Source organism: Peromyscus californicus, unplaced genomic scaffold (genome assembly GCF_007827085.1).
Source record: "Peromyscus californicus insignis strain IS unplaced genomic scaffold, ASM782708v3 Scaffold_22__1_contigs__length_63687245, whole genome shotgun sequence".
NCBI lineage: Eukaryota > Metazoa > Chordata > Mammalia > Rodentia > Cricetidae > Peromyscus > Peromyscus californicus.
Genome location: NW_026294525.1, coordinates 203,315 through 229,218, shown reverse-complemented (window position 1 = coordinate 229,218; position 25,904 = coordinate 203,315). Strand labels below are relative to the sequence as shown.

Below are 25,904 nucleotides of genomic sequence, written 5' to 3'. Positions count from 1 at the left end.
AGATTCAGATGGAATAAAACTCCAAATGGTTTACATAGGCTTGAGAAAGAGAGAAGAGAAAGGATATAGTCATAAAAATAAAGTCTTAAAAAATAAAATAATATATAAAAAATATAATAAGCCATATAAGGATGGAAATTACATAAAGAATCTGGATACTGCATATTATTATATTGGTTTTGGTATTTTTAACTGCAGAAAGACATTTGATTGTAAAGGCTATTCAGTTAGATCAATATGTATATTTTAAAGGTATCTTGACTTCAAAATTTATATCTAAAGATATCTTACTTTGGAAAAGAGGTTCTGCTTTTCTTTCCACAGAAGACAAGAAGCTGTGGATTTCTTCCAGGTTAATATGGTTCCATCAAGGAAGACCCCCTGAGAGGTCTCCAGATGATTTAACATCAAAAACAGCTTCAAAGCAATTGGCTCAGAGAATACAGCCTCACAGACTACTCCAGTCAAGACTTGATCATAATCCTAAAATTTTCTTTATGTCCCCATAAGACTACCAGCACCCCCAATCAGCAGGAAGCAGCCTAGAAAACTACACCCACATTCCCAAAAATTGGATTATGGATGTTTGTCTTTGTTTAGGGATTAATTACAAATTGTTATTGGTCATAGTCAATATCTTTCTAAAAGAAAAAAGGGGGATATGATATAGATATGATAGGATGAAAGGGGAGATTATTGAATCTACTTTTAAAGAGCAACAACTTGTTTGAAATGTTTTACATTGCTATGGATTTTGTTTACTGATACAAATTTAAAGTTAATTTTGCTATACTATACTATATATATATATATATATATATATATATATTTCTATTCTTGTTTAAGGTATTATGTTTATGCAACTCATTTAAAACTATAATATATAATTGAAAAATACAAAATGATGAGTCATTTATGATAATCAAACTTATAGTCATGTTAAGTTTTTTTGGTATACAAAGATATATTTCAATTAGTTAGGTAATCTTCAAACACTTCAAAGACCTACAGAATATGGCATTTAAAATGGTTTAAAAACTTAGACTTTTCTGGACAATAAAACACGTCTGCTCCTGGCTGCACCAATTTACTTCAAAGAGAAAGATATGCATTGAAGACACTCTATATGGAGTTTATCTTCTTCTTGGCAAAACTGGTTATTTGGGCAAGAAACTGCTCATGCCTGGACTGCTTGATAATATGTTGTATAAAATGGACATACAGGACCCATAGGAAAATGACCACTGATTTTGCCAAAACAAGGTGAAATGGTCCTTCAGGTTCCTGCTTCACAGAGGAGACTGCCAGACATTCTACAGGACACAGGGAAAAGCAATTGAGAGACTCTAGGACTGTAGGCTGAAGATGGATGCCCCAATGTTGCAGAGGAACTTTGAGTGACTGTCTAGGCAGCCAAGTGTCTCAGTAATTTCTAGAATATAAATGCAATGCACTTCCTGTTTACTCAAATAATATTATATGCTTCTGGGGTCTTTGATGTATTTGAAGACTAGATAGTTATAGTTTTCATTGGTTATGATAAAAGATAAATTAGATATGAAACTTTAGACTCACAAATATAGGATAGATGATAGAATATTTTCTTTAATTTTGTCAAATACAAATAGATTAGATATTATAACTGTAATTCTTGCTTGATAATTTCTATTATATGTAATTTTACTATGTTAAAGTTAAAATCTTCCTTTTTGATTAAACAGAAAAGGGGAAGTACTGTGGGATCTCTTTGTATAAGCTGTGAATATGTTACCCCAACTGGCTAATAATTAAAGCTGCATTGGCCTATGGCAGAGCAGGATGGAGCCAGGCGGGAAAATCCAAGAGAGATAGCAAGAGGAAAAAGGAGAGTTTGGGGAGACACCAAGTCACCATCCAAGGAGAAACATGTAATGGGATACAGGTAAAGCCACAGAACACATAGAGATATATAGATTAATAGCTATGGATTAATTTAAGATGAAAGAGCTAGCTAGCAAGAATTCTAAGCCATAGGCCATACAGTTTGTAATTAATATTAAGCCTCTGAGTGATTATTTTATAAGTGGCTGTAGGACTATGGGTGAGAGAGATCTGTCCTGACCAGAGGCTGGGCAGGACACAGGAAATCTTTTGACTACATAAGAGTCAAACTTACAAGTAAAAACTAAGTAACAAAGTTCAATACCAATCTCAGACAAACAAACTAGACATGATGGGGGGGAGGTTCATATCTCTAGAGAACACTCACCCTATCATAGTTGATGTTTTTGAGAAAAAAACTACTCGTTATTTCTTTTTCTCCTGTATTACTTGTTGATTTCTGAAACAGTAAAATAAGTATCTGGATGAGATACTATAAGCTAAAACTATAAGTTTTCTAAATGATAAAACTCCACAAAATTCTTAAATGTCTTTATAAAATCTTTTAAATATATATTACTATTTTCCATTTCTTTTTCTTTCTTTCATATGCCTCATTCCAATTAACAACTTAAAGCTTATAGCAAATCATTCTGCACTGATTCTGCTGTTTAAGTATTCTTTAGGCAGGATTTCACTCTTGGCTCAGGCTGGCCTTGAATTCACTATGTATCATGGCTGGCCTCAACCTAGCAGTAATGCTCTTGGCTTTGACCTTGGCAAAGATTACTAGTACTGAAAACACTGGTATGAGCCACATGCCTAGCATAGTTTTTTTTTTTTTTTTAAGTTTTAGTTCAGATTTTTTTTTTCATAGCACTAAATTAGTGTAGCTGTATTTTTCAGGGGATTTATAATTTGGTTATGATTTAGGGTATCAGGTAACAAGCATTTCTTATACTTAAACTATGTAAGTGATAGTCCATGCAATCTCATAGTTAAAATACTATTTAAAATAAGTATGTTGGATTAAAATACATTGAAATACACATTTATTACTACTTATTACGTTAGAGTCATCTATAAGACTTATGATTTTAAATACAGAGGAAATTCCTGTCACCAGGAATTTTTTTATCTTTCCAGGTTCAGGCACAATTCCTGGGTTTGTTTCTACTACCATACCAAAACCAAAAATAAAACAAAACAATACAGTAACAACAACAAAACAAAAACAAAAAACCAAACTCTATACATTACAAAAGTTAAAATGAAGATTTCAACAAACTATTAAATTAGGTAAGTATCATTACTATGTGGCTAATTTGGGTGAAGTGACCAAGGATCAAATACTGGTATCACATAAACCAAGTCACAATAATCTCAATAATCGTATCTCTTCCTCAATTCTATACATAGAATACTTCAACAAAACACAGAGACAGTAAAATTAACTATATAATAATCATGAAGAAAAACAGATTCAATCCTGCAGAAACAATTCTGTGCTCAAAAGAATCAAATCAGTCCTTAAAAGTAGAGGTGAGAGGAAGAGATTATAGTAAAGTAATATAAAAAGGGCATGGCTTGCCTTTTGCAGCTTTGAAGATGAAAAGGGGAGCAGGAGCAAAGAAATGTAAGTGGCCTTCAGAAATTGGCAGACTGAAGGCCCATGGCTCCTCCCCAAAGCCCCAGAGAACATTACTGCACTGGCAATACCTGGGTAAGACATGTGGTGGATCTTACATACAGAATTATAGGAGAGTAAGTTTGTATTTTATTCTCTAATCTATGATCATTTGTTATGGTGGTAATAGAAAATTAGTAAACTGTTATATACAGCATATCCACATTTGCAGCTGGTCAGCTCCCCGCTTGTATCCAGGGCAGTAGGTGGGAGCATACCCAAAGTCAGAAGTGACATTTCCAGTCATATGTGCTTGGTATAGTTATTAGGTAATTCAACTAGCTTACGAAACATGAAGAAATCCATTCTGACAAGTTGGCTGAAATCTTTGGAAAAGTTCAATAAAGAGAAGGTCCTAAAACTATTCTCAAATTAGGTGCGAGACAACTATAAGAGACTGGGAAAACTACTAAACTAGACAAGCTTTGCCCTCAGATTACATCATAGCTGTTCACAGTTCACTTCACCTTACAGTAGTTAATAGAGACAAAACTTGGCAAAGCAATGTACATGAGGATTAGTGTCTATTTTAATACTATTCTCTTTCCTTTGACCATTCTGCCCTTAGGACAGGAACAGTCACAAAGTAGTATGCTGGTGCCAATTAGTTAAAATTTCATTGAGTGTGATATTTCTGTATAGAGAAACCAGGAAAAGTAGCTCCTGCAGGCTACAGTGTTGACAGAATGCCAGGGGAAAGAATCAGAGAGACATTTGTCTATGAATCTACAAAAAATACAGAATAACCAGAGAACTATGTATGTATAGAATGGATCAAAACTGCAATGTAGCAGTGTGCATTACTGTCTATTACAGTTTGCAGTAGTTGTTTTTCTTACCACTCTGACAGAATACCTGACAGAAACAAAAGAGCATTTACTTTGGCACATTGTCCAGAGGGATAATCATGAGCAGAAAGGCATTGTGACTCAAGAGTGCTCTGCTAGTGACAATAGGAGTTGGGGCACAATGTTCACATCATGGCAGAAAGGATGCGGAAAGCAGAACTGGAACAAGGGCCAGGCTATAACCTCAAAGTCTCACCACTAGTAGCCAACACCCACCATCTACCACCATGCCCAGAAGGTTCAATAATTTCCCAAAACATCACCACCACCTGGGGATCAAGTGTTCAAATATATGAGCCTATGGAGAATATTACATTCAAACCATACATTACTACAGCAATTGCCACAAACCTGAAAAGCTTATTGGAACAACACAAATTATCACAAAGTCCAAAATGGGACTCACTGAGGCAAAATCAAGTTAAGGGTGCTAAGATTCTTCTAAAGGGTTTTGGAAAGAACTCATTTCCTTATCTTTTCCATATTCTAGAAACTGTATCCAGCAAAGGCCAATTGAGTCTTTCTTATACTGTATCATACTGATATTAACACTTTAGCTAATCTTTATGGCTTCAATGGGCTCAAGTGGATGTCCTGGGTAATCCCTTTTAAGAGCTGACAAAATTTTTTGTTTTGTGTGGTTTTTTTGGAAACAGTGTTTCACTATATAGTTCTGGCTTACCTCCTGAATGCTGGAATTGTAGGTGTATATCACCATACTTGACATAATTTTAACATCTTTAACTCCCTTTAATTATTACCCTAATTTACCACCAGGCTCCAGGATCAGAACATGGAAGTGTTTAGGGACCATTATTATTCCCGCCATGCAAAAGCTAGGAGAACTGAATTGATTGGAACTGCTGTCCATGCAAAATTAAACAGGTCTCAAGAGCTGAATCAGAGCAGGTTGACTGCCTGCTGAAATAAAAATAGTGAAGCTCTCCAGAGGACTAAACCAGATACTGAATCTACACTGCATAATATTAGCAACCTACAAGTCACAATCCAAAACTACTTTACATACAAAGTATTGAGAAAATGTTAATTTTCTTTGTAAAAGACAATCAAGACCTGATGAAACTTTCAGCTTTAAGCTGTTGTTATAATTTTGATCTGAAATAGAACATGATGCGATAAGTGAGAATAAAAGTTTCAGGAGAAAAAAATTTAAGTTAAAATTTTAAATTGAAAGAAAATTCTAAAATTAAGAGAAAAAAAACAAAAAACCTGAACAGTGTCTGTGTGGTTTAAATGAGAATGCCCCCTCGGCCTAGGCTCAGATGTTTGAATACTTGGTTCCCAGTTGGTGGTACTGTTTGGGTAGGCTTGAGTAGGCTTGAGAGCTGTAGCCTCACTGGAAGATCACTGGGGTCTGGCTTTGATGTTTAAAAGCCTCACATTCCAAGCATTCTAAGTGTGAGGTTACATATTCATTCTCTCTCTCCTCTCTCTCTCTCTCTCTCCCTTCTCTCCACCCCACCTCTCTCTCTCTCTGCTGCTTGCAGTTCAAATGTGATCCCTCAGCTTCTGTTCCAACCTCAATGTCTGCTGCTTGCTGCCTGCCACCTCCCAGCCATAAGAGACCCTTCTTCCTCTAGAACTGCAAGCCTAAAACCCTTCCTTCTGTGAAGTGTCTTGCTCATGGTATTTATCACAACAACAGAATGTTAAGTAACAGTCTAAAAAAAAAATGGAGTGATGTCAAAGGGAAGAGACTCAGAGCCCCAGCTTTTATTTATTTATTTATTTTATGAAGCAACAAAAACTGAAGGGAAATCTGTGAGTTATCTGTGTTCAGAACAGATAAAAATTAAAGTTACCATTGCTGCCTCTATTACTCACTCTTCATACAAGTGTGGCAAATACCTGGCAGAAACAATTAGACAGTTTGCTTTAGCTTGCCATGGTCCAGAGAGACAGCTCATCATGAAGTAAAAAGCTAGGAAATAAACAAATATTAACACCTGCAGGATAATACCAAATGGGCTAAAATACATGTAGTTTGGAGTTCCAGAATAACAACAGAAAAGTATTACAGTAAAAATTATCTGAAGAAACAACAGTCCAAGACCACAATTATAACCAAAGGCATACATTTACAAGTTCAAGAATCTCAATGAAACAAAAAAATGTGTGAAGGGTGACTAAGAGTCCCAGCATCTAATGCTGTTATTTATATGTGCATATAAACACATACACCCACATGAACACATACACATATATACCACACTTACAGAAAACTATTATTGCATATATTTGTATAAGTCCATATAATTACATATACATATATTTATTATTATCTCATATATGCAGAATATCTGAAAAATTCTTATCACTCAGAAAGACAACAAAGTAATCTAATTTAAAGAAATGTCAAAACATTAAACAGCCATTTCCAAAAGAAGCTAAAAATGGCCAAACATCTAAAAATGATTGAGGGCTGAAGGTACTTTAGAGGGTTGGAGCCAAGGGGAGCCACAAAGTCACATCATGCAACAGATCTCACATGAACATGAAGGGTTTATGGGTTGGGGGTAGAGGCTGCCTCTGAGCAAGAGTGGAAGGAAAAAAGAGAGTAAGGAGAGAAGGCTCTTGCTTCTTCTACAGGGACAGAGCACATACATATAGGGAGAGTGCACCAGTGTAGAATCTTAGTGGTTGATGATGACTGTCCTGCAGTTGCTTGGTCCCCAAGGGCAGGCCAGTGGGAATGCCTGAATGCTAACAATAATTCTATGGCATAATCTAAAAGTTATTTTTAATTCTGAGCCTGTGGCTGTTTCTAACAAGTATTTATCAGTTTATACTTGCTTTTATGGTCAAGAATAAGGAATGCTCACACTTCTCAAAAAAAAAGTCAAGAATATAAACTATAGTCTATACAAACTAAGGTCTAGTTTATTTCTTACAAATTTATATTTTTAGTTATAAAAAGAAAATACCAAAATACAACTGGGTGACAGAAAACTTTCAGACTCACAGCAAAGACTCATGAAAATCATAGAAATAGAAGAACTGGACACCATGTGTGGCCACATATTATTTGCCCACATTTTATGCTCCATAAACAGGAAGCCAACATAGGAAGTAAATACTCTTTGCATATTGTCTTATTTAACGAGATTAAATGAAACTTAAAAGTTTTTGAGTGACAGTTATGTGGTAGTGGCACAGTTAAGTATTGTTGATCAAAGATTTAGTAGTTTGGACTTAAGCAAGTTTTATGTTGTAAAATTTTATTAAATTTGCTCTAAGAGAAGGATATTATAAAAGATTTCTGCCTTTCTGTGATTGAAACTTTTTTCTGTTTATACATTTTACAATAACAAAACACCGGTCAGGTATTAGATGAAATTACCACAAAACTCACAGGAATATCCTCCTCTTGCCACAGCCAGCCAAATGGGAATTATAATTTTGACAAGGTATTGACAAATTAGCTATCTGTACTAGGGAATATCTAACCCCACAGGCTAGTCCCAGCTGACCTGGGTAAGCTCAGGGCAAAACTTGGGAACACAGATCAATCCTCGTTATTTATGGTGCAGGGAACCCAGGGGGGAAAAAAAGAGGGGGAGGGAGGAATGGAGTAGGAGGGAGAGAGGGAGAGAGGGAGAATATGATAAGGATTTTGGTTCTCCTAAAGGCCTAGAACATTCTGTGTGAAGAGAGGTATGAGACAAAGAACTTTAGATCACTCTCCATTCCTGATTCCATATTAGGACATGTAGAAAAGAAAAACAAATTTAGGTATGGAGATCTTTAATTTACTGAAACCCCACTAAGATAAGCCAAAAAATAGAAAAGGACTAAGAAGTAAAATGATAATCTATGTTCTAAAGAGTTGGAAGTCTGAGAGTGCTGGGAAAGGAGCAGCATGTTGAAACTCCATAGACATAAACAGAAACAAGAATAACAATGAATCAAAATAGTATTCTTACTCTGTGTATGTTGAATTATATCCCCCTAAATTCTTTTTTTTAAACAGGGTCTTATTTAACCCTGGCTAGCTTGAGACTTGTACTTAGACCAGGCTGACCTCATGCTTGCAGTGATCCTCATGCCAAATGCTGGTATCACAGGTGTGCACCAATGCGTTCTAATAATTAGGTTTAATAAGGCTATGAGAGCAGGTTCTGAATCTGACAGAAATGGTGTACTTAAGAAAAAACACCAAAGCTTGCTTGCTTGCTCCACATTTGCAAAAGAAAGGCCACTTGAGGACACAGAAAGAAAATGGATGTCTGCAAGCAAAACAGAAAACCCTCATTAAAATCTAACTATGCTGGTACCTTGATCTTGGATAAACCTCAGAACTACAAGGAAATTAATCTGTTGTTTAAGTCATTCACTGTGTGTCATTTCATTATAGGAGAAAAAAGAATATACTGCCTCTACTCCATTCTAATATAAGCACTCCATAAACACAGAGTAATGGAGGCAGGAATGTATGGAAACTTCAGGGAGAATTTAGTGGTGAAATCAGTCTTCACACTATCACATATCACAATGCGCATTTCAACAATTTATAGGAATTATTTTTGTGGCGCTATGTAGTGACTAAGGTATTTTTTTGGCTGTGTTCTCAAAGTGTCACTTGATTTTTATCATTAGATTAACACCAAGATAAAAATGCCCTCCAATTTTTCATGTTGAGTAGGTCAGCGATAAAATTCACACTTTCTACCTTAGCTCAAACTCAACTGATGAATTTACTAGTCATTCCATTATATCACTGACATCCTTGCCTCTCCATGGCCTTGATATCTGGCAAATGGATGTGTTTCACTTTGCAGAATTTGGAAAATTGAAATATGTACATCATACCATTGATAATTACTCAGGATTTCAATGGGCAATTGCTTTGAGTTCTGAAAAGGCTGATTCTGTAATCACTCATTTGCTAGAAGTTATGGCCATCATGCATACACCTGCACAAATTAAAACTGACAATGCTCCAGCATATGTCTCTGGTAAAATGAAACAGTTTTTTGCTTATTACAATGTAAAGCATATTACAGGTATACCACATAATCCTACAGGTCAAGCAGTTATAGAAAGATCAAACAGAACTCTAAAGGATATGCTAAATAAACAGAAAGGGGTAACAAAAACCCCCAGAAATAGACTGCATAATGCTTTATTAACTTTTAATTGTCTCAATGCTAATGAGAAAGGAACAACAGCTGCAGAGAGACATTGGATAATAGAAAAAAACCTACAGAATTAAATCAGCCTATATACTTTAAGGATGTGCTGACCTCAGAATGGAAACCAGCATATGTGTTACGCTGAGAACAAGGTTTTGCTTTTGTTTCTACAGGAGAAGATAAGCTGTGGATATCATCAAAATCGATAAAGGTTCGATTTGAACAAGAGAGACCTCTTAATTAGAGGAGGTGATAGTTTATTAACCAGCCAAGATCCCCTGAAAGGTCTCTGATGACACCATGGTCCAGATGATCCAACATCCAGAATGGTTTCAAGGCAACTGGCTCAGACAGCACACCCTCACAGACTACCCCATAATCCTAAAATTTTCTTTATGTCCCCATAAGAATATAGAGCCCTCATCCAGCAGGAAGTAGTATGAGAAGCTACACCCAAATTCCCAAATATACCAAGCTGGCTTTGGAGATGGAATTGGCTCACTCCATCTCTAAACCCAAGCATATTACTAAAACAAAAGGTTGAGAGTCTTCTGTCCCATATCAGAAGAGCCCTCTGATGTGGGACAGAGAAAAACCAACATTTTTATTTAAAACAGGTTGATTATAAATGCAATCTCTTTCTAAAGAAGAAAGGGGGATATGATATGGAAATATAGGATATAGATATGATAGGATAAAAAGAGTGGATTATTGAACCTACTTTTAAAGAACAATTTGTTTAAAATGTTTTACACTGGTATAGATTTTAGTTTACTGATACAAATTTAGAGTTGATTTTGTTCTTATATATATGCTGTGGGATGTTCTTTATGGCAAATGTGTTGCTGATTAGTCAATAAATAAAACACTGATTGGCCGTTGGCTAGGCAGGAAGTGTAGGTGGGACAAGGAGGAGAATAAAGCTGGGAAGTGGAAGGCTGAGTCAGAGAGACACTGCCAGCTGCCACGATGAGAAACAGCATGTGAAGATCCCGGTAAGCCACAAGCCATGTGGCAAGGTATAGATGAATAGAAATGGATTAATTTAAGCTGTAAGAACAGTTAGCAAGAAGCCTGCCACGGCCATACAGTTTGTAACCAATATAAGTCTCTGTGTTTACTTGGTCGGGTTTGAGCGGCTGTGGGACTGGCAGGTGATAGAGATTTGTCCTGACTGTGGGCCAGGCAGGAAAACTCTAGCTACATATATATATATATATATATATATATATATATATATATATTTATACTCTTGTTTAAGGTATTATGTTTATGTAACTCATTTAGATTGCAATGGATAATTAAGAAATACAGATTAATAATCAGTCTTCTATAATAGTCAAACTTATAGTCATGTTAAGTTTTCTAGGTATACATAGATATAACTCAATTAGGTAAGTAATCTTCAAACACTTCAAAGACCTACAGAATATGGCATTTAAAATGTTTTAAAAATTTAGACTTTCTGGACAGTGAGACATGTCTGCTCCTGGCAGCACCGATTTACTTCAGAGAGGAGGATAGGCATTGAAGACACTCTATATGGAGTTCATCTTCTTCTTGGCAAAAATAACCATTTGGGCAAGAAACTGTTCTTGCCTGGACCGCTTGATCAACTGGACATGCAGGACCCATAGGAAAGTGACCGCTGAACTTTGCTTGGCGAAATGGTCCTTCAGGTTCCTGCTTCACAGAGGAAACTGCCAAATGTTCTACAGGACACAGAGAGAAGCAACTGAGAGACTCTAGGCCTGTGGGCTGAAGACAGATGCCCCAACTTTACAGAGGAACTCTGGATGACTGTCCAGGCTGCCAGCTGTCTCTGTCTACTCTCACAAGACTCTTGAAAGTTGCTTGCATCCTTCTCCCATTTCTCAGGTAATATTATATCCTTCTGAGGTCTTTGATGTAGTTGAAGAGTAGATAGTTATAATTTCCTTAGTCATGATAAAAGATAAGTTAGATATGAAACCTTAGACTCACAAATATAGGATAGATAGGATATCCCCTTTAATTTTGCCAAATACAGACTAGATATTATAAATAGACTAGATATTGAAACTGTAATTCTTGCTTGATAATTGTTCTGTTATATGTAATTTTACTATATTAAAGTTAAAACATTCCCTTTTGAAAAAAAAGAAAAGGGGAAGTGCTGGGGCTGCTGTGAATGTGTTGTTCTGATTGATTGATTGATAAATAAAACGCTGATTGGCCAGTAGCCAGGCAGGAAATACAGTATAGGCAGGATAAGGAGAGAGAAGAATTTTGGGAGGTGGAAGGCTGAGTCAAGAGAAGCTGCCAGCTGCCGTCGCCATGAGAAGAAAGATGTAAGGTACCAGTAAGCCACAAGCCATGTGGCAACTTAAAGATTAATAGGAATGGGTTAATTTAAGATATAAGAACTAGATAGCAAGAGGCCTGAGCCATTAGGCCAAACAGTTTAAATAATATAAGCATCTGTGTGTTTATTTGGGTCTGAGCGGCTGCGGGCCCAGATGGGACTGGAGGTAACTCCAGCTACATGGCCTTGCTATCAACTGCTACAATATAGCTTCACCTTCTTTAATCAAAGATTGTGTAAGACCTGCTTATGCCTTCTTATCAGCTCTCTGGGATATTAGAAAATTCAGTTTTAAAAGCGAAATATAATTGGTTGGGTGTAACAAATCTTTCTCTGTCCTGCCAGCCATCTCCTAAGTAATGATGCAGAGACTTCTTATTAATTATGAACACTCAGCCTTAGCTTAGGCTTGTTTCTAACTAGCTCTTATAACTTAAATTAACCCATTTCTCTCCTCGTGCATGTCCTGCTTCCTCTGCATCTGGTTGGTGACTCCCCTTCTTCTTCCCAGAGTTCTCTCTTTCCAGAAATTCCGCTTATACCTCCTGCCTAGCTTTGGCCATTTTGCTTTTTATTAAACCAATTATAGTGACATAGCTTTACACAGTGTAATCAAATATCTCACAACAGTTGGGGACTGATTTTGTGGCTCTCTAATGAAGGGCAAAATGCCCCCATTCAAGTCCCTAGAAGGCCCCACATTACCACATGAAGAAAAATTGATTTAACCACACTACTTTGGCCTCAAAGGGACAACAGCTCTCTAGCCATGGAATAAGTACAGAAGATGAGAAATGGAAAAAGAAACTACTGGGTCACTCTCTTTTCTTTTCTTTTCTTTCTTTCTTTTTCTTTCTTTCTTTCTTCCTTCCTTCCTTCCTTCCTTTTTTTGTCAAGATTTATTTATTATATATAGTGTTCTGTCTGCAGGTATGCCTGCAGGCCAGAAGAGTGCACCAGATCTCATTTACAGACGCTTCTGAGGCACCATGTGGTTGCTGGGAATTGAACTCAGGCCCTCTGGAAGAACAGCCAGTGCTCTTAATTCTGAGTCATCTCTCTAGCACCCCCCAACTGGGTCACTTTCCAACTTCAACTTCAAAATTTTTTCAGAGAAAGAAACTCCCTACCCCCGCATCACATTCCACCTCTCAAACACTGAGAAATACTGTCTTCTCTCTGTAAAGCATAGGATCTGTAGTTCAACAAAGATCAATACATGCATTTCACTGAAAAGGGAAGTTGAATGAACAATTAAGAATGTTCTAAGCAGGGTGTGGGGCTCACACATGTAATCCTAGCACACAGGAAACAGGATTGCTGCAAGTTTGAGGCCCACTTAGTAAGTTCCAGACCAGCCAGAGCTGCATAGGAGACAGTCTTCCAAAAAACAAAAAGATCCTTTTCTGTAGAGAAGTTTCTAAGAAAAGGAAGAGGAAAGACAGACCTCTAAATTAAAAGAATACAAATCAAGTTTTTTGAAGTAATCTTAATCTAAAATAACACTCAATAAATATCCAACATGTTTGGAACACTGTTAGATGACAATCAAAGTAACAATATACATAGAATTGTGGGTTTGTTTGTTTGAGACAAGGTCTCAGCATGTTGCCTTCAAACTGGAGATTCTCCTGCCTCAGCCACTGAAGTGCTAGGATTACAGATATATGTTTCATGCTTAACTAAAAAATATGTTTTTATTTATATGCTGTATGTAATTAAACAGTTCCTATATGAATAAACATATACATTTTTTATACTGAGTCAAACAAATATTTATAAGCATTTAACAAACAAAATCCTAATCATGTAGCATCTCTGCTTTTATAACATACCACTTATGCTTTTTCCTGTGAGAAAGTCTAATCTCTTTCCCTTAGTTTCTATACTCTATTCCCCTGTAATTTACCTGCACAGCCACCCAATACTTACAGGAGAATGACACCCTTCTTAGTTCCTTAGTCAAAATCACTAGCATTTGAGTTTCTTAAGTTCAAAATATTACCTCTAGTAAGAAAATAAATAGAAAACAGAAAAACAGATCCAAATCTACGGTAGGGTAGAGGTAGGGAGGTAAACTGCAAAATTCAAAATGTACTCTCAGCCAAAACTGCTGCCAAGTTACAGTCATTCAGCAAAAATACTAAGATGTCAGTCACAAACATAAACACAAATTAATCAGTAAAACTAGTTTACTGAGCCTCTTGTGAGGAAACACAGCAAGAGAGCTGCTCTGAGCCTGATATTACAAACACTTGTATCTCTGATGCCTGAAAAACACAGGCCTTAGTGATAGCTAATAAAGTACATTGACTTTGTATCATCTTATAAAGACCACTCTTTTGGTCTATTTCAACTCTACCTATAATATAAACTATATTTAAAATCTAATCTAAGATTAAAGTAGGTTCCACCTCTACTGAATAATGAGGTATTTCACATTACATTCACTTGAGGGAACCAAAAAAAAACCTACCTACACCAGAACTTAAAGTGGGGATGAAGGGTTTCTCTACTTTTAGGCCACAATTCCCAAAAAGTATTACAAATCAGTAAAGCATTAAACAAGAAAAATAAAATTCATTCCAAATTTTTCAAAAATCTCACTATGGCTGGTGCAGTGATTTGAATGAGAATGACTCCCAATAGGCTCAGATACTTGAATGCTTAAGTCACCCGGAAGTGGAACTACTGGGAAACAATTAGGAGGTGTGTCCTTGGAGCAGGTGTGCCACTGGGGGTGGGTTTGAGGTTTCAAGAGCCCAAGCCACGCCCAGTCCCTTTCTTTCTGTCTGCTGTCTACGGATGAGCATATAAAGCTGTCAGACACTGTTCTAGCACTATGCCTGTCTGCTTCCCATCATGATGATCAGGAACTGATCCTCTAAAACTGTAAACAGGACTCCAATTAAATACTTGCTTTTATAAGAGTTGCTTGGTCATGGTCTCTCTTTGCAGCAACAGAACAGTAACTAGGACAACTAGAACACAATCAAACCACTATGTTTCTTCAACCACTGCTCAGAACAGAAAAAGTTGTAAAAATCTGTATAAAACTTAGTTTTTAAGCTAAAAACAACATCCTGTAACATCTTTAAGTTAAAAGTTACTGGCACAGACAGAGAGAAGCCAGAATTTGAATGAAGCCATCTGAATTGCTCACCATAACACTATCTTGTGCAATACAGTCTTACAAATTAAGATGGATTCATAGACAGAGTTTCAAGAAGAATAAAGAAAAATATAAAACTAAATGAGCTTGAGAGAAGAGTTGTGAGAAGGGACCCATAATTCTCAACCTGACAGTGCTCAAGGAGAATCGTTAGCTTGGGCTCATAGCCTTTTAAAAAGTTACTCTTGCAAGAATGTAAGCTCTCCAAGAACAGGAGCCAGGTCACAATTCTACCTAGACTCCTTATTTAAAAACAAAGCTTGGAGTAAGTTAAGATATGGTAAAGATAATTTGTGAAGGTATCTTTTTATAATATGTATAAAATAGACATAAGCAAAAAAACAAAAAAAATGTAAAATATTTGTCTATTCAGTAAGACCAGCAGAAATGGAGAAAAGGGTAATTGTGTGTAATAAAAAGGGTAAACACATCAAGGTATCTTATATACATGTATGAAATGTCTTAATGAATCCCATTATTTTGCATAATTAACATACAGTGCTAAGAATATTTGTTAATTCAGGAAATTTAAACAGCATCCAAGAATTTGTATCAAAATTTAGTTCTATGATCAGTCCTAAAAGGGACATCTTTATCAACCTTCCACCTCTCATCCACAAAAGAAGAGGCAGAAAGAATGGAAGAGCCTGGGAATGATGCTGTGAAGTGACATCTTCAGGACATGGCAGAGCTTCTCACAGTTGCAGTAACACGTACAAGATCAAGCCAGTCAAAACTCTAGCATGGAGTGGGGGTCAGGAGCTCACAAGGCCCCACATCCCGTTTAGGAACTATTGCTAGCTGATAGCTACTGGAAGAGATAGGGCCATTTTTCTTTGGAGGAGTGGATACTGGAAGGTTGTCTATATTCCAGTGAGGGATCATGCCCATACTTAGAAGGGCAGTACTAACTAGAGTCAGTGAGTTATGGGGTGGGGAGTGGGGTGGAAGATGAAGAAAGAGGAGGGGGGTTGGGAGAATTTGGAGTGAAGGAATGGATGTGATCAAAATACACTGTAGACATGTATAAAATTCTCAAAGAAAAAATAAAAAGTATTGTTTTAAAAATTTATATTAGAAAGGATATTTCCTGGGCAGTTCCTGGTAGTTTTAAAACAAAGGATCAACCTTAAGTTTGATGCAATTATTGGATACAAAGTTAGATGATAAAAATGGTCTGGTTTTCTTGAAAACTAATTTACTAGGCTTAAGTTGATTTTATCTAATATTAATCAAAATTTTAATGTTTTTAATTTTTGTTTTTCTCATTATCTTGTTTCTTCACTGTCTCCTTTTGAAGCTGTGACCATGCTCATGAACCAAATGGCCTTAAGAGTTGCTCTTATGGAAGGGTGGGGGGAGATTGATTTCATGATAGTAATTTTCCAAGATTTTGTAGCTCATCACCAAGTTTTCTTAATTTATACTATAAACTTTTAAAGATATTTATAATTATACTTTAAGTTTATATAGTTAAGTTTATATAATTTTATAATTATAAAATTAGAAATTTTAACCTCTGAAGAAAGAATAAAGGACTGGATATAATGTCATTTCATAATGGATTTCATGTATTCTGAAACATGCCATCCTACATAACAGCACTCTGTTTTCTGAGATCAAAGCCCAGGGAAGTAGATTTCAGGATGAGGAACAGGAGAATGCACTTACAAATACCAATAATGGGATCTATAAGGGAAATGAATAACATTTCAATACAAACAAAAAGCTCATATCAGAAAATATTTCAGTTGGTGAATAAATTTGCCAGGCCCAATCTCAGATTTTACCAAGTAATTATTTTGCAGACAATCTTTTGAAATACTTTTTTGTGATAAGTCTCTGAAATACTTTCCATCTGATTCATCAGACTAATAAAATACAAGTATATAATAATCTTAAATCACTAAAGCAGTAATTTTTCTCACCAATTTACAACTATCTGTAGTCTAGTTTTTTTATTTAGCCCATTAAAATAACTATAATTAAAAAGCTAAGATTGTAACCACATTTTTAAACTAATCAATCACTGCCATTCGATTATGTAAACTAAACAGATGTATGAGTTCTTCAACTTTAGTATTTTTAATATCTAGTATTTTAGTATTTCTAAAACCAGCAATTAATTGAAACATAAATGTGTGCTCATCTGCAATGAACAACTAGACAGGTTCAAAGTTAATAGCATCATAGTAAATCTGTCCTTATTGTACTTCAAGACTCTCTTATTTAGATTCAATGATTTTCTGCATGTTACCACCAACTGGAAAATTTACCAAACCTCTCAGTAATCACTGTATAAGTAAAGGTGCTGTGTAAGAGAATAATACACTTCTCATCCCCACTGAGCAGCACCCAATCCTCTACGCTCAGCCTAAACTGTCTTCCTAATCTAGCTACCCACTCTAGATACTGATGAGACACTATCAGTGACCCCAAAGACTGACAGAGCATCCAGTTCAAAGAGCAGAAAAATTACTGCTACTAAGTATATAGATAGGCCAGCCAAAGCTCCTATACAAGATCTTGGTAAATCTAGATAGAGCAGTTCTTCTCAAGTCTCAAGGGCCACAGCAACTTTCCCTAACCAAACCATAGAACCTTTTTTGGTAACCAAAACTGGATAAGCATTATACTATCTTCATATCACTGTATCAATACTGACTTAGAATAGTCCTTCATGCACTCAGCTCTCCCTAGTTTGTACTACTAATCTCCATGCAAGTTTTCTCATTCCTAGGATGATGTAATGCTTTTTGGGTGATGAATGTTCTGATAGTTGTTGTAAAATCTTCCAAAGTAAGTTTCCGCTGTAAGAAACACCATGCCCCCAGCTGGAGAGATGAATAAATGAGTAAAAACACTTGCTGTACAAGCATGAGGACCTGAGTTTGACTCATCAGAATCATTCCTCCCTCTGAAAAAGCTGGACATGGCCACGTGTGCCTCTAACTCTGCAGGAGGAAGACAAGAGGATCCCCAATACTTGTTGGCTGCCAGCCTAGTCATAAAACACAGTGAACTCCAGGTTTAAGGAGAGACCATCTCAAGGGAATTAAGGCAGAGACTGATAGAGGACAGTAACACACACACACACACACACACACACACACACACACACACACACACACACACACACACGAGCACAAGACCAATGACCAGAGCCTCCTCTGCAACTGGGAATTTCCTTTATGACACTTGAAGCAGTTGCCTGGGAAAACACTTTCACAGAGCCATCATTTGCTATAAGAAAAGGGAATACATCAACCCAAGGAGGTGACTTCTCATTGCATTCTCCATTCTCCTGGTGACTTCTCCTGCATTTTCCAATCCCTCGACTGAAGCAGCTTTCCCCATAGAAATATGGGAAAGCTTCTCTAACTCCCCTCATTCCTCATCAGTTGGCCTCCTCCAGTAGAACCCTCTAGTTAGAGAAAAGTTTAGACTTCTCAATCTGCAGAAGTACAGATAACTGAGTCAAATTTTGTTTCAGTGACTACATTCTGGAAATATGTGGAATGCCCAGGAGGCCTTTCATTAAGCAGTACATATGAGAAGGAAAAGAACTTCAAAGGGTCTCCTATAATTAAACTTAACACTCCATTGTTTTTGGAAACTTCCTTGCAAGCCTCAATTTTATTTGGCAAACAGCTTGGTTCCTAGTTTAGATGCTAAGGCTGGAATTAAAATCAATCAGCTTTTTGTTCAATCATAAGCACCAACAGCAAAGTGAAACAAACCACGCAATAAGAACAGAAAAAGACTGCTATCGTGGTAGAAAAGGATGACTACAGTCTTGTCTATATTTTATTTTCTTCAAATCCAGAATATTCTGGACAGGAAATAGTCCTACCGTAAAGTGACCGAATTTTTCTAACTAGAAGAAAAGAAGGTAGTACAGCTAAATTCCTAGCAAATTTTTTCTGTTTCCTGCCAGCACTTTCATTCCTTGAGGATGACCCTTCCATGGACACAACAGCTCTGTTCTTCCTGTTAATACTTTCAGTGCTCCACACTAGAGCAACAAGTAACATTCTCTGTAAAGGTCACTAGATATAAAAAGTTATGACAATAGAAGGGCTCCAAAATTTCCCACCATTCCTATTCCTGGTTTTCCATTAACAGAAAGGATATCTATGGGGGGGGGGGGGGGCAGGAGGGTCATCAGGTCCTTACCAAAAGCTTAGTATCAGGAGCTCAACTCCAACCCCACACAGTTTTCCAGACACCAAGTAACTGACTGAACACAGCTGCATCACACACAGCTTAACTGCCAGGAACCACAGTCCTAATCTGGATTTATCCCAAAGTCCAGGGTAATCTTGGTTAAGTTTTGGAGAAGATAAAAATGCTGTTTTCTAATAGAGATGATATGTGACATTAGTGAAATGTAATCTTGTTAGTAACCAACATTATATGAACAGGTTAGAAAACAAAGAACATCTCTGTCACAATTAGAATATTATCTTATGCCAAGTTGCAATGCTTTCCCTTTTCTATATTTATACATTTTTATATTAGCATGAAAACAAAATTAAATTATTTCAATCCATTTCTTATTTGGGCTAGCATCATCTGATGATATGTTTGTGAAACATAGCAGAAAATCTACCTCTAAAGTAAGAATTTAAAAGAGGCTGTATGACTGAATTACTGAGCATGAAATCACCACTGGATTTTCCACATGATAACCCCTTTTCTTTTTGGTTCTATCTCTTTCAGACTGAGTTCTCAAAGATCACATACAGATAAATGACAGTCATTGCTGTAACAGTTTCTAAAATATGCTGTACTTGGTTCTGTCTTAAGACACTTTTGAAAATGAATACATAATAGCAAAGAATTTTTCTAACACTGCTTCCTAGTTTAAACTGGACTACTTTCTAGCTACCCTTTCTACCTACTTTTTATGATGCTAGATGGCCCTTGATTTTTTTGTTGTTGTTGTTGTTGTTGTGTTGTTTTTTTGAGGCAAGGTCTCACTTCATAGCCCTGGCTGCCTGGAGCTTACTATGTCAACCAGGCTGGCCCAGAACTCATAGAGGTCCCTCTGCCTTTGTCTCCCTAAGTGCTGGGATTAAAGGCATGGAATATTACTCCTGGTTAACTCTCAATTTTTATATCAGATTTCCCCAACTGTAATTTAAGAGATAAGGCAGAAAGGGAAAACACACACACAATTTAATTCACATCCCATTACAAAAAAACTTTAATTAGAGATTTCTTTAAATTCACCACAGAACAAAAGAAATGTATGGGCATATATGTAAATGTACACATAAATGGTACATGGTAAGCTCTCATTTTTAAGATGATACTATAAACTTGTTTTTAGAAAGATGCACATATCTATAAAACAACTGTTATTTACAAGATAAAAAGATGGCATCACAATTTTATACTGCTTTACAACTCACACATGATAATTTGTTGTCAAGACTTTACATTTTAAAAACTAAAAAACACTTTCAATTGGATACCAACCTAAAAATAAAAAGACATAATTCTGAAAGACAGGAGGTCTCCCTTGTTTGATTATGCACCAGTGTACAGTAATAAAATGATTCGTGTGGAGGTGATATTATTCATATAAAAATGACAACCTCTACTAGGCTTTTTGTTATGGCACTTCAATATATCAATGATTTTCCAACCACTAGATTTACTTGTAATCACACCACAAACAAGAATCTGTTAGCAAAACATATACTAAATAATAATAGAAAATTAATCCATCCCTATGTTTGTAAAGTCTGTATTTGTTTACCTGATAAACCTCCCCAAGCTCTCTTTAACTGAATACTTCTAGTAGCTTCAAAAAGGAGTCAGAGATTTCCAGACCTGACCCTGGACCTCTCAACCAGATTTTGCAATTAAGCCCCGACTTTTAGCATGTCTTAACACAAATTTGTTATTATGAAATATCCCAAACAAATGAGGACAGAGGCATATGGACATCAAATAATTAGCTGTCTTAATCTAGTATCCATCTCAGAAAACCTAGATAGTTTCCATCAACTTTCTGTGGTGCTGGTAAAGAGCCAGGTCACTACTCCTAAAGGATTCTGAATAGGACAAGGCAGGACAAGACAGCTACTGTCAAACCAATCCTAAATACTAGTCAACACATTCCTCTACCCATAAGTCTCCAGAGAACCAAAGCCAGACTGGTCTTAAATGTGGTAACAGTTCCTCTCAAGGTCAAGGCCAAAAATATTTCCTGAGTCAAATAGGAATTCCTGGCACTGAAGTACATCCTTATAGGCCTTTTCTAGAAACATGAATTTTAAATGGGTTCCAGGAGTTATTAACTGGACAGATGAACATAAGATATTTAACACATGAACCCATTATATTACTGTGGGCAGAGAGCCAGGATCAAGAAGATGAGCCACGCCAACAGCACATTTCACAGAAAATAGGGAAACTACAGAAAACACCACAGAAATCAATGAGTACTAAAGGCTGAAATGACAAGACTAAATTCATTTATCTTACAAACTTATAGGTCGTTGAACTACTGGTAGTATTTAAAAAAAAAAAAAACCTGCATCCAGAGTTACTGAAATTGTTCTTTATTGCATTCCCGTACATATCTCTTTATGCAGAGACATACAAGAACATGTAAATGAGAAAGATTTACTAAAAGAGAATCAATGTATAACAAAAGCCAGTACTAAGCTTGATAAAGCAATCCTTCAATCACACATTCTAAGACGATAAAAGTCTGTAAGAGACTACCTATAGAATTACATGTGCATGCTATGTAACTAAATACAAAAATAGAGTTTCCATTATATAATATTTGAAGACACTAGAAAATTCTACAGCAAAAACCTTCAAAAGTTTTGAAATACCTAGTTCATCTTAAAACCTTCAAAGCACCTTAAATTAGCAGTATCCAAGGTGTTACTGACTTTATATGTTGTAGTTCCTATCTTCCTTGTGAAAGGAGAAAAAGTAAGACCATATGAACTCAAATGACACATTGCCAACTAGTCTGCAGCATCAACTGTGAAAATCTGGTAGACAGAAAAGAATTAGAATCCAACTTCCTATATGAAAGTTGAACCTTTGCCTCTTTATTTTGTTCTCCAGGATTTTTCCACTGTCCTCCCAAATGAGACAATTTGCAAATACTTCTAAAAGCTGATATCCTATGGGAGGAGAAAAGATTTTAACTTTAAGGTGTGAGAATGTACTTTAATTCTGTAGGGGAAGGTTCAGTAAATCAACCAGCTTTAAACCTGACTCATTCTTGTGTAGACATTGTTTTCATTTGGGTGAAATTTCATATTTAAAATCCTACAAACAAGGGGGATCTGAGAATCCTGCCTAGAAGAAAAAGCCTTAGAATATCGATTTGCAAGGACCTAAAACCTGTTTTAAGCATTCAAGTACTAGATGGTCTTTATGGTGCCTTTCAGTTCAAATCTTGCTTAATTCTCTCGGTAATTTTATCATACTATTCTTGGAGCCTTGGTAATTACAAATAGAACACAAATGAGAAAGAAAATTCAGAGTTAAAGCTGTCATTACTAAACCTAAGTAAACATTGCAGACAGAAAGATGGCAGTAAAATAAAACATTCTGAATTAGGGAAACGGAGAACATGTGTAGGTCACAGACCCAGGAATGAAGTACACAACAAAGTCGGGCAGGAGAGTGGACACAGTGGGCAACGTCCCCCCAGTCCCTTAAGTGGTAAGAAACCCACCCAAATAGTCATACGCTTCTCTCCTATTAATTTGATTTTCCACCTACCCGAAGTAACCAACCACACTGGAAATACATGACAACTGCAAAGTGGATCCTCTAATTTCAGTATGTCCTATCGTTTATTAAGTTTTCCTACTTTACATCCTAATAGTGAATTCACATATTTAACATCATAAAATGGTGGGGCATCTCACACCTATATTGTGACTCCAGCACTTCTGGACCAGACAAAGCTGTGGAGTAAAAGTCTGTGGCTGTTTTCTGGACATAGGCTGCTTTGACTTTCACCCCGTCACCTAATGATATAAGCACTAATATTCAATGGATCTCCGACTAGGAGACCAATATCCCCAGCTGGTAAAAAGCTTGGTCGTCCGACGGAGTGCTTCAGCAGCAGCAGAGAGAAAGGTGGCCATACGGGGCGGCACCTTGGCCGCACCGAGCAGTACCAGCCAGCCTCCGGTAAGTTTCCTTCCCTGCGGTGCACTAAATCTCGCTGCCAGGCCCGCGGCCCTACCCCGCCCTATTACAGAAAGGAGTGAGAGCAGCTAGCTGAAGGACGGGCGGACAGCTCCAGGCTCCCATCGCGAGTTGGCTTCCTCCCGGGCGCCGCTTCTCCGGGCAGTGGCCGCCTCTCCGGGGACAAACTGCGGTTGCCAACTTTGCCGCCGCCCCCTCCTCCGCACAAACATCCCAAACTTTGCCACTGCCTCACCTGGCGGCTCGGTGCTAGCCCCCGGGAGCGGGCTGACCTTCACGCCCGCCCTAAGCCGGCCCTGGCCCCTCTGCCGCCCCCAGCTCTCCTGGGAAACCCCTGGGGCGGGGACACCCAGCAGCCCGATCCCCGTGCCACAATTGACCCTCTGGACCCTGAAAGCCCAGGAATCCGAGTCTCAGGCTAGCCACTCACCATTGGTAAAGGGCTCCATCTTCGCAACGCCGTGGGTCCTCACAAGCCAAGCGCCCCAAGCTTCCTACTACGAGAGCTGAAGCGGCCCTGCGGACTGAGCATGCCCAGCGAGGCCTCCGAGGACTGGCGGGGAGGTGCGGCGAGGGGCGGCGCCGCTCTGCCGAACGGCAACAACACCTTCGTTCCGGGTTTTCGCAACTGCTGCAAAGAGACCCGCTGAGGCGTGGACTCAGAGCGCAGCTCAACCCCTGGCCTACTCGGCCAAGAGGCGGGGGAGGGCCGTGCAGGGCTGGGGCGGGGCCTCTGCAAGCCCCGCCCCCAGCGGCATACTTGGGGCCGCCGAGCTCTCAGTGCCGCAGAGCTGTACCCCGGTTCCAACAACTAGTGCACATACTGCGTTCGTCTGTGTTCCGGGTGCCGCAACCCCAGCACTGAGCCCGGAAACGCGGCCGGTGGGTAGCGAAGGGGCTGTCGCTAAATTCGCGATCTGAAAGCAGGGCAGGGCCAGGGATCGTCGGTCTCTGTGGTGAGCTAGACCCCAGGACAGAGCTCTTCCTCACCCCTGGAGCGAGCCCTGCGGCGCTTGTCGACAAGACTCTCTTCCAGAACCTGAGCGCCTTGCTGCTGCTGCTGCTGCTGCTGCTGCTGCTGCTGCTGCTGCTGCTGCTGCTGCTGCTGCTACAAAACCCCAGATCCGAGGGAGGGAGGGGCCCGGGAGGGAGGGGCCCTGGCCAGTTCTTTGCTCTTTGCTTAGGGCCTGGCCTAGAGATGAGAGCAGATCACAAAAACCGGCCGGGATACAGGAGAACGGACCGTCCGCGAAGAGATTGTAGACAGAGGCCCGCCAGCCTAGTCCCGTCCTAACTCGACACTTGCAAGTCCCTTGCTCACAGCCACCAGGGCTCGCGGCTTGGCCCCGGAGGGCTAAACCAGAGGAAGCTAAATTTCCCCTTCCCCCAGGACTTGCGCCATTGCCTCGGGCCCGGAATCCCCATTGTTTCCGGTGACAAATCGGGGCAGCCCCCACCAGCCTAGGAGACCCCTAGAGACTGTGCGACCCAAGAGCCCCCGAGAAGGCTCTCAAGGGTGTTTGCTCTTCCCTCTCCGACTGCGGGGCACCAGCACCCCGAGGTGAGGCCTCTATCCCTCCCAGCAGTAGCAGTCACAGCTCCTCTGCTCCGCCGCCCCGCCCCTCCCCCAGCGCATAGCCTCGGCCCCTGAGGCGACTTGGCTTGGCCTGGGCCTCACAGCGCTAGCCAACTGTCACACACTCCTCCCAGGCTGTCAACCCCTGGCGTCTGGTGCAAACAAACCTGGGCTTGCACAAATATCCTGGGCAAAAGAGAGGAGGCAGTGATGTTGTTCAACCCATAAGGAAATTCGAATTACGTTCTAAGAAATAAAACCAAAGTACAATATTTTTAAGACGTCAATACTCCCTACTCCCCACTCCTGATTTACAACGTCCTATGAATACCAACTGAACTTGGAGTAACCCCTAAACTCCTTACCTAATTCTGGGGCGACATCAACATGCCCGTCCTTTGCTGGACCCTGAGGCCTTCATGAGGCTCCTAGAAGTTGCCAAGTTTCATTGAGCATTGTTAACCATTCCATTATGAAAGATCCTTGCAAAACTGTTCAGCAGCTTGGTGTTTTCTTAGCTCAAATGTCACCCCTGCTGAGAATCCTCTGGTCACACACCTAAAACAGCAGCAAGCACAGTAGACTCTACAAAGATTTCTCCTGCAGGTTTTTTCAGAGCACTCATAGTTGTCAAAAGCTAATTGTTTATCAGCACATGCCTTTAATCCCAGCACTCCTGAGGCAGAGCCAGGTGGATCTTTGTGAGTTCGAGACTAGCCTGGGCTACAGCGCGAGATCCAGGAGAGGCACCAAAACTACACAGAGAAACCCTGTCTCGAAAAACAAAACAAAACAACAACAAAAAATAAATCAAAAAAAAATTGCAAATTCCTTGGGCAGCCTTTTGCTTTTTTTAGGGCTATGTCTCCTAATTCCTAATTTCCTGCCTGGCCCACAGTCAGGACAAATCTCTCTCACCTGCCAGTCCCACAGCCACTCAGACCAGACCAAGTAAACACAGAGACTTATATTGGTTACAAACTGTATGGCCATGGCAGGCTTCTTGCTAACTGTTCTTACAGCTTAAATTAATTCATTTCTATAAATCTATACCTTTGCCACATG

At 38.7% G+C, this 25,904-nt stretch overlaps 1 protein-coding gene across 2 annotated transcripts in view; it reads right to left on the bottom strand.

The window, feature by feature from the left end:
* Lnpep (leucyl and cystinyl aminopeptidase) overlaps window positions 1–25,492 on the bottom strand; it is a 96,993-nt gene extending 71,501 nt beyond the window's left edge. Inside the window, exon 1 of one of the 2 annotated variants that reach the window (XM_052750694.1) lies at window positions 25,205–25,492. Coding sequence is in view for 1 of the 2 variants with exons in the window: in XM_052750693.1 (XP_052606653.1) it covers window positions 23,694–23,712 (19 nt within the window). In the remaining variant the exon portion in view is untranslated. Of the gene's footprint in view, window positions 1–23,693; window positions 25,035–25,204 lie in introns of those variants that run through there. The other variant, XM_052750693.1, reaches the window with a different exon arrangement.
* Window positions 25,493–25,904: the final 412 nt, after the last annotated feature.